The sequence below is a fragment of the Triticum dicoccoides genome, chromosome 7A, assembly GCF_002162155.2.
Source record: "Triticum dicoccoides isolate Atlit2015 ecotype Zavitan chromosome 7A, WEW_v2.0, whole genome shotgun sequence".
NCBI lineage: Eukaryota > Viridiplantae > Streptophyta > Magnoliopsida > Poales > Poaceae > Triticum > Triticum dicoccoides.
The window spans coordinates 224,456,475-224,465,726 of NC_041392.1; the positions used below are offsets into that span (position 1 = coordinate 224,456,475).

The following is a 9,252-nucleotide window of genomic DNA, read 5'->3' on the forward strand; positions in this document are numbered from 1 at the left end:
CGCCAAGGCCGGCCAGCTGGAGCGCCGCAGCTACCCGGAGAGGACGTCCAGATCATGTCAAGGCAGACAGGGCACCACCGGTGATGAGGGATGCGGCCGCGACAGTCTACCCGCGCCGCCAGCGAATATGGTAGGCTAGGGGAGGCCGGCACCGCCGCCGCCGACTCAGATCTAGCGCAAGAGGGGGAGGGCGGTGGGAGGAGGGACAGCCCCGCCGCCGCCATCCGACGGCTGGGTTCCCCCCGAGTCGCCCGGCTCGGGCGACGTGGGGGTCGGGAAACTCCTTGGTGCGAGTCGCCACCTCTCTACCCCCCTCCCTCCCTCTCTCCGCCGAGGTTTAGGCAATGTGGGCATTACGTTGTTGCTTGTTTTGATCATTGTGTTTGGTGAGCCATTGTGCTTTGCCTGTCGAAATAATGATGAACTGTTTGTGAACTGTTGCGCTCACCGGAGGCCAAAAGCAATAAATTTTGTTCTTAAGAAAAACGAGCCTTGGGAGGTTTGAGAAAAATTCCGTTCAACTATTGAGGACGTCTCTAGATGAATGATACTGTAGTATGTGATGTGGAGCATATTCCTTATTTTTTGACGAACAAATGCACGATCAGGCCCCTGCGCATGATTCATGATATGTGCTGTTCATCCTTTACTAGAGCTCTGCCTCTGAGAGTACTCTTAACCTGAACCGTAACGCCGGACAGTTTACTGTTCTGACGGCTCATTTATACTGCAGGCAGTAGAAAAGCGCTTTACCAGTTTCGGTTTGGTTGAGATCTTGAGTACAGTAATAATAAGTGTATTTACTTAGCCCAGCAGGTACTCTTTTGTAAAGAACGATTTGAGTTTTGAAGTCGAGCCCATGCGTCCCCCTCGAAGGAACCAACCAACCTCATCTATTTCGAGATTCCCGCCGCCAGCCAAGGGAAGCCCTGGAAAGAAAATACTTACTCTGGAAAGGAGCCATCCACACATCATCGCCGTCGGTCAACATGTGAGTCACCTATCTTCACCCTGGAAAGGAGCCGGGGAGAATCAAATCATCAATGGCCACACCACCGGCCTGCCTGCCTGCCACATCTGCCCTCCCACATGTGCTAGAGAGAGAGAGAGAGAAGAGCGTCTTGTGTGCGTGCTTTGTTCACTTGTGCGCGTGGAGGGGGGGAAAGGTCTCTTCTGCTTTGCAATACCCTAGTCTGGAGAGAGAAAGAGTATTTGTTTCCTGGTGCGATGGTAGGATTTGATTTGAATGCAGCTGCAGTTGGGCTTGGACTGGTCTCTCTCTCTCTTGGGTCCAGATTTCCATGCCACAACAGGCTGAGGCCATGCCATGCCTGCACCATTTCGTGTCTTCTTGCGCTCTATCCACTGCCGGATCTCCCCACCTCCCCCAGCCGAGCAGTACTCCATTGGTACTCCAGGTCTAGGGTTTCTCATAGGCATTTCACTGAACTAATCTGGATTAGTGGAGTAGTTTAGCACCGCGGCCATAGCTAAGCTTGGGACAGTGTAAAATAAACAGTGAGGGGGGCGCCACCCAGAGCACATAAAACAAGGGATTAGGCGGGCAGATGCCACTGTTCAATGGCCCAGCCAAACCAGCACCAGTATAATAATCTCTCTCAGGCACAGCTCCAGATGAGAATCACGCTTGCTTTGCCGCATCCAGTGCTGTACATGGTCAAAACTCCTAGCAGGAGGAGCACCAGCAGCTGGCTGCGATCTTGAAATTGGACGGACAGGATAGGATGGCTTGGGAGTATTTCTCGCCATGGGAAATGGCGCTGGCCTTTGTGCTGTGTGGCACGTGGCAGTGGCACTGATAGTACTGGTGTTACTACAGTACTCAGTCTAGATACATCTGTATCTAGACAAATCCAAGACAAGTAATTCAGAATGGAGTGAGGGAGTAGGAGACACTGGTAGCTCCACGTTTGCCTGCGCCTTTTGATGCCACATTTGGTTCCCGGTTTATTTTAGGGGTTGGTGGTCATCTCAAGAGAGGACCCCGAGCTGAGGCTGTACTTTCTTGGCACCAATGGGCCGCTCCTCCTCCTAGTCCTAGTCCTAGTCCTAGGACAAAGATCACGGAGGGAGGGAGCATAGTTATTACGCCCATCCATTCAATGGTGCCCGAGTCGGAAAGCTAGGACTTTTTTCAAATCCGGCTCCAGGCCCCGCTGCCATTTTTGGTCCTCCAAGCTTCAGTTCAGCAAGTGCTATGCTCTGAAGAGAGGGGGGAAGAAGAATATCACCACTTATCCTTCTGTGGTAGCATTGGCATTGGATTCTCCTTGAAGGATACCTCAGCACATCAGTAAGTTCTTTTTTTTTTGCTTGACTTGCTTCTTCAAGCTCTCGCTTCCTTAACACGTTTTTGGATGGAATAAGTGCGGAATCTGCAGATTGCCGCAGGTTGGTTGCTGGAACAGTGGTTTTGTGTTGTTTTTTCGAATGAGATGTGACCAAATGCTTTCTCTTTCTGGCTCTTATGAGGAAGAATCTGTGCTTATCACTCCTCCTTTTCTTTTGAATCTTTGGTAGGGACATGAGGAGCTCCAGATCATGCCGCGCTTTCCAGCAGAACCACCGAGCTTTGTTGTGATTTGGTAGCCATGGAGATGGAGGAGCAGAAGGAGGCCCCGGGCTTCCTTGAGGTGCCCAAGGACATCCCCGTCGCCACCAAGCCCCTCACCATCAGGACCAATGCCGGGTACGGCAGCAGCTCCGACCGGTCCAACCCCATCTCGCCGGCCATCTCCTTCACCTCGCACCTCTACTCGCCGTCGCCGCCGTCCTCCGCCTTCGTATCGGCGCTGCAGTCCCCGTACATCTCGCCCCGGGTCCTCGACCCGCCGGAGCCGCCGGCGCAGCAGCCGCACCGGCAGCTGCATCAAGAAAGCAAGGCCTCCAGCGTCACCACCACCACGGCGCAGTCGCCGGCGTCCTGCTCCAACGGGTCGCAGTCCGAGGACACCGACGCGCCGAGCGCGTCCCGCACGCCGCCGTCCGAGCGGTACGACTCCAGCGGCATCGACCCGGCCAAGATTTCAGACGGCGGCGGAGGCGGCTGTGGCGGCGCGCCGCCGCGCGTGTCCTTCTCGTTCCCCGTGCCGCGGGTGTCCTTCACCAGGGGCCCCGTGGCGTCGCCGTCGTCCAACGCCAAGCTCCGGAGCTGCGACGTGTACATCGGCTACCACAACAACGGCAACCTCGGCAGGTTCTGCAAGTGGCTCAAGGCGGAGCTGGAGCTGCAGGGCATCGCCTCCTTCGTGGCTGACCGGGCGAAGTACTCCGACGCGCAGATTCACGAGATTGCTGACCGGATTATTTGCTCCGTGGCATTCGGCGTCGTGGTGGTCACCATGTCAAGCTTCCTCAACCCCTTCAGCCTCGAGGAGATCAGGTTCTTTGCTCAGAAGAAGAACCTCATCCCTATACTGTTCGACACCGAGCCGTCGGAGATTGCCGGGCTGTTTGATGGCAAATTGGAGGACAAGGAAGGGAAGGAAGCATTCGAAGGGCTGATGCGGTGCCACGAGTTCAAGCTCGAGGCGAATGAGACCAATTGGAGAAGCTGCGTGTCAAAGACAGTCGGTCTGCTGCAGTCCAAGCTTGGCAGGAAGAACATTGCTGAGAAGGAGAGTGAGGGGTCCGGAGGCGGGCGCATACCCTTCCCACGTAACCGGCATTTCGTCGGAAGGGAGAAAGAGCTGAGTGAAATCGAGGGGATATTCTTTGGATCCTCGGTGGATATCCAGGAAGTGTTGGACTGCTCAAGGGGCTCCACTACAAATGAAAGATCCAGCGGCGTGTCTGACGGCTTTGCCGACGAGGAGAGCGACACGGTGAGGACGTCTAATGCCAAGTACATCAGTTTGGAAATGCGCAAATGCAAGGAGCCAACATTGGAGGCCTGGATCGATCCGGTGATCGAGCTGTCGTCGGGGAAAGGTAGAAGCCTTCAGAAGCAGAGATCAAAGCACAGGAGGTCAAGGTTCCGGTGCAACAGCAAGGGCTGCGGCGGTGCCAGTGTGGTCTGCATCAATGGCTCCTCCGGCATTGGCAAGACAGAGCTGGCATTGGAGTTTGCTTACCGGTACTCCCAGCGGTACAAGATGGTGCTGTGGATTGGAGGGGAGGCTCGGTACATGAGGCAGAACATACTCAACTTATCCATGAGCTTGGGATTGGATATCAGTGCTGAGGCTGAGAAGGAGAGGGGCAGGATTAGGAGCTTTGAGGAGCAGGAGATCGATGCATTCCAGAGGGTAAAGCGGGAGCTGTTCCGGGATGTGCCCTACTTGCTTATCATTGACAACCTTGAAAACGAGAGGGATTGGTGGGAAGGCAAGGACCTCCATGACTTCATCCCAAGGAACACCGGAGCGACGAATGTCATTATCACCACGCGGTTGCCACGCGTGATGAATCTTGAGCCGATGCAGCTGCCACAGCTCTCATACATTGATGCGATGATCTTGATGAAGGGTAAGCTTAAGAATGACTATCCAGCCGACGAAACAGAAGTACTCAGGAAGCTGGACGAGCGGTTGGGCAGGCTGAGCTTTGGTCTGTCGGTCGTCGGTTCACTGCTCTCCGAGCTCATGATCGCTCCTTCCACTCTGTTTGAGGCTGTTGAGAGAATATCATTGAACGAGAACTTGTTCCCCCATGATGCCAACGACGACGGCTTCTGCCGTAACAATTCCTTCCTGATAAAGGTGCTGGTCTTCTGTTTTGCCTTGATGGACCGAGCGAAAGGAGGACACCTGACATCGAAAATGATCATCGCCGGTTCTTGGCTGGCTCCTGCACCCGTGTCGTCTACGCTGTTGGCCGCCACGGCGAGCAAGCTACCGATGAAAGGCAGCATTCACCTCTGGGGTGAGTCCCTGAAGACTGCATTTCTATGTGGCACACATTGCTTTCTTGCTCCTAACGGCCGAAAAGCTGAGGTGGAGTCAGCACTCTTGCTTGTTAAGCTCGGGCTGGCAAGAAAGGCGACCCGGCATCCTGGTTGCTGGATCCAGTTCCACCCGATCACGCAGCTCTTCGGCAAGATCAGGGGAGGCTTGGCGCCGACCACCGCAGCCGTGAACGGGGTGATGAGGGCCGGCAACCCCTCGTCGTACTCAGACCACCTGTGGGCTAGTGCATTCCTTGTGTTTGGCTTCAAGTCTGAGCCACCTGCCGTTCAGCTCAAGGCGGTGGACATGGTGCTCTTCATAAGGAAGACGGCCCTGCCCCTGGCGATCGAGTCCTTCATGACCTTCTCGCGGTGCGGCTCGGCCCTGGAGCTGCTCAAGGTGTGCACCAACATCCTGGAGGAGGTGGAGAAGTCCTACACGTCGCGGATGCAGGACTGGAACCGCGGCTCGCTGTCCTGGAGGAAGAAGCTGCAGCCGAACCACCGCGTCGACGAGTTCATCTGGCAGGAGGTGACGCTGCTCAAGGCGACGCTGCTCGAGACAAGGGCAAAGCTCCTGCTCCGAGGCGGGCTGTTCGACACCGGCGAGGAGCTGTGCCGGACCTGCATCAGCATCCGGACGGTGATGCTCGGGCATGGCGACGCCCAGACGGTGGCCGCTCAGGAGACGCTGGCGAAGCTGGTCAGATACAGGAGCAAGGTATGAGATGACATCCAAAAACCCTTGCGAGCTGTTCTAGTTTGCAGCCCTTATTAGAAGGGTTTCCAGGAATTTTCATTTCTCCCGGTTTCTGAGGCTCCGACGTGATGCCAGCCACAGTTTTGTCAGTGATCTGTGCAATATCCAAGCTTCATGATGATGCCACGTGTAACCTGAGTTGTTATGTACAGTACAGTTCAGTTCAGTTGCTATTTGAAATACTTATGTTATTATCTTCTTATTACTTTCGTTCTTTCCGAGATTAAACTTCCACTTTAGATATGAAAATGTGGTCTTCTTTTCTTGAAGATGTTAGATCAATTGAAAGTGCTTTCTCTTATGCTTTCTCAGAAAGAAACTGTGTCGTCCATGGTCCAATCTCGTTTGTTTGCAAGAGTGCAGCTAGTTAGTTTGCATGAAGTATGAACATTCTTGTCGGCTGAGATGCAACTATGTCATATGTGGTGTTGCTGCCCGGCTTTTGAGGCGAGATTTGTCGGGTAAAAATGGTAACGTCTGAAGGCCCCTCCCAATGCTCCACCTTGTACAGGTGCTAAGCTTTCCACGTAGACAAAAAAAATCTGATGTGACAAGTTATTTAAGAGAAGAGAAATGGGTGTGGTGGCCCAGGAAAAACCAATGCTAAGCGCGCTTGAACCTAGGCAAAACATCTAAAAGAAGGGAGCCCACCAATACATGAAGAGGTTTAGTTGTTAAATCATTAAATGAAGTAAGCTTAGCAACCATAAGCTAAGCACCTATGCATTGAGGAGTATAGTTGCTAAGCTATTTAATGTGCTTAGCATCTCATCTAAGCACCCATGCATTGGCAACAGCCTAAGCAGCTTCGAGATCTTTTTTCCCGTATGATGTTTTACTCAACAATTCCTTTGCTGTAAAGCAGTTGTTTGACTGAAACAAAGTGGTAGCATCTGTTGCCGTCTTCTTTGCTTAAAGTTGAGTGCATTTTGTTTGCGACAGTGACCACCCACGGTTGTGTGGATTCGCCACCGAAATCTCTAGTGCTCACGCAAGTCAAGCTCTGCTGTCCGATCTTTTGAAGACGAACAACACTTGCATCTCATTAGCAGTAGGGAGTATCTTCTTAGGGCATTTCTAACCGATCCCTTATCCAGTGTTAGAGGCGCGCCTAACCAATCCTCAATCCGTCATAAGGGAGTATAGCATCAACCTTTTTCCTAAACTCAGCTGCGCCTCTCCCTCGCGTCGCCCCCCGCCCCTACATTTTTGCCGGCGCACCTCCCGGCGACCGCTCGCCGGCCCCGCCGCTACCTTGTTGCCTTCTTGGTCCCCGCCGCCCTTCTGCCCGATGTTAAGCCTGTTCAGCCTCCGTCGCCGTCGCCGGAATCAAGGTGAAACGCCACCGCCGTCGCCATATAGCTGATTCATCGGATTGCTTCGAAGCTTCTTCATTTTCTGTCGGCCGCCGCATCTCACCTCGCTTGCACACCGCTGAAGGTCATTCGCACGTGTTGCCGCCTGCTGGTTTGGTCTAAACGGCACCGGCCGGCCGGTGCACCACCACCACACCGCAAGTGTTCCAGGAATTGCAGTAGGTGAGTTTTTTTGTTTCTTTTTTAACCGAAAAGTTTGGATCGAACCTAAGCGTTTGAATTGTAGATGAAGAGATTGAGGGAGATGGTCTTGGAGGACTCGTCGTCATCCGAAAAGGAAGAAGAAAATGATGTTATTGACACCGTTTTAAGCATGATTTTCAATGATGATGTTCGGCGGCCTAGGAGAGGATCACAGTTTGACCGCATACACATCACCATGATAGAGCGGACTGTCATGCCAAGATCATGAGAGACTACTTTGATCCAAAGCCAACCTATCCGGAGGAGTACTTTCGCCGACAATTTCGGATGCACGCAAGTCTTTTTCTGACCATTGCAAAAGTCCCAGAGAGATATGATTACCAGTTCAAGCTCCGAGAAATGCATGTGATGACATAAGTGCAAGCCCTCTGATGAAGTGCATGCGGCTGTTCGAGTCTTGGCATATGGGTGTTCGGCCAATGCAATTGATGACTATGTCCGCATTGATGAAGACACAATCTTGAAGGCTGTTCGAAGGTTCACTAAAGCAATGATCGATGTCTTTGGCCCGGGGTATTTGAGAGCACCAACCGATGAAGACACCTAGAGGTTGATGACTGAGAGTGAAGCAAGAGGATGGTAAGAGTATGTTTAGTTTCTATTTGTGTGCTAATATGTAGTTGCAATGTATACTAGAATTGCAAAGTTCAGAAAAAAATAAAAATTTAATCCGTTCGGAGATTGGCTAGGTCCGGCCAAAACTTAGTGGAGTAAATATACTCTGCTAAGGATTTACTCCACCGGATACTCCACTGTTTTTAAGGGATTGATTAGAAATGCCCTTACAGCAGGTCAGTATTTTAAATTCAGACCATTCGGCGCTCTATATGGATTATTATCGAGGAGAGCTGATTAAATATCCCATTAGCAAATTTCAATGCTGCTTTCAACATAAATTTGGAACATAAAGTAGCCCTTGAAAATAAACTTGCAACTGATTATATGGATTTGTTCGCACACGAACATGTCACCGTGTACCCTCGACGCCGGGGTGATGCACCACAACTCACTTCGAATGAGACTCGGCAGGAAACGCGATGCGCAAGCAATCCGACAGACGCTTTTGTAGACCCAAACACCACACGCCTGAGAGGGACCCCGTCAGGGCGCGCGACAACTATGGGATTCCCTAAGTAGACCTTGGTCGCCCCACGAAGAGAACATAAAGCAGCCCTTGAAAATAAACTTTGAGCCGATTGTATGGATTAAACTGTGTTAAAACCCACTCTTTATTTAGGACTCTCAAGGGACATGGCCTTGGAAGTGAGTCGGACCCATGCTAAACCCAACGCGATGATCATTTCATCCTCCTCCCCCACCCCTTAAATTCTCTATTTCATCAATGTTCTCTCCGTTATATTATTCGGCCCTGTTTGTTTGGGCTTTTACTTCTGCACCTATTTAGGAGGCCTTTCAAATAGGGCCTTAACAAATAATGTTACCGTGTGTCTAATGCTGATGACAAATGCATGTGGTAGGTGCTAAATGGTGCACAAAATCAATGATCGTGAAAAGTTGATACAACTAGTTATCATTTATTATACTGATCCATATCAACAAGAAGTATCACAAAACATAGTTGTAAGTAAAACATGTGTGTTCTTTTGTACTCAATGTGTTTATCTTATATATCTATGATTTTAGTGCATGGAACTTTTCCCCCTACTATGCCACTATTTTTTTCAGCAGAACCACAATCAGTCCATTATTATTTTTAGAAAATTGATCATTATATTAAGAAATGTTCAAAGCCAAATCAATGGCTACCAGACTGCATGATAAGAACATCAATTGGTCATATACGTCTTGGGGGGGTTTGTAAACCATCTGCGCACAAAAATTGTTAGGTGAAAGTGTAACTATCCCTAGGTGGTTTTGGTAATTCCTAACAACATATAGCTCATTGAACTAATGCTCTTTCAAGATGATCATTTCAAAAAGTTCAATGATTGGCATGGCTTAGACTAGGAATGTGGACCCCTCAAAATGCTAAGGACACATGTTGG

The 9,252-nt window shown here is 51.0% G+C and overlaps 1 protein-coding gene across 2 annotated transcripts in view; it reads left to right on the forward strand.

Moving 5' to 3' along the window:
- LOC119329598 overlaps positions 1–5,935 on the forward strand; it is a 10,972-nt gene extending 5,037 nt beyond the window's left edge. The window contains exons 1-2 of one of the 2 annotated variants that reach the window (XM_037602661.1): positions 1,989–2,314; positions 2,542–5,935. In XM_037602661.1, coding sequence (XP_037458558.1) covers positions 2,613–5,633 — 3,021 coding nt within the window. In that variant the 5' untranslated portion in view covers positions 1,989–2,314; positions 2,542–2,612 and the 3' untranslated portion in view covers positions 5,634–5,935. Of the gene's footprint in view, positions 1–1,988; positions 2,315–2,541 lie in introns of those variants that run through there. The other variant, XM_037602662.1, reaches the window with a different exon arrangement.
- Positions 5,936–9,252: the final 3,317 nt, after the last annotated feature.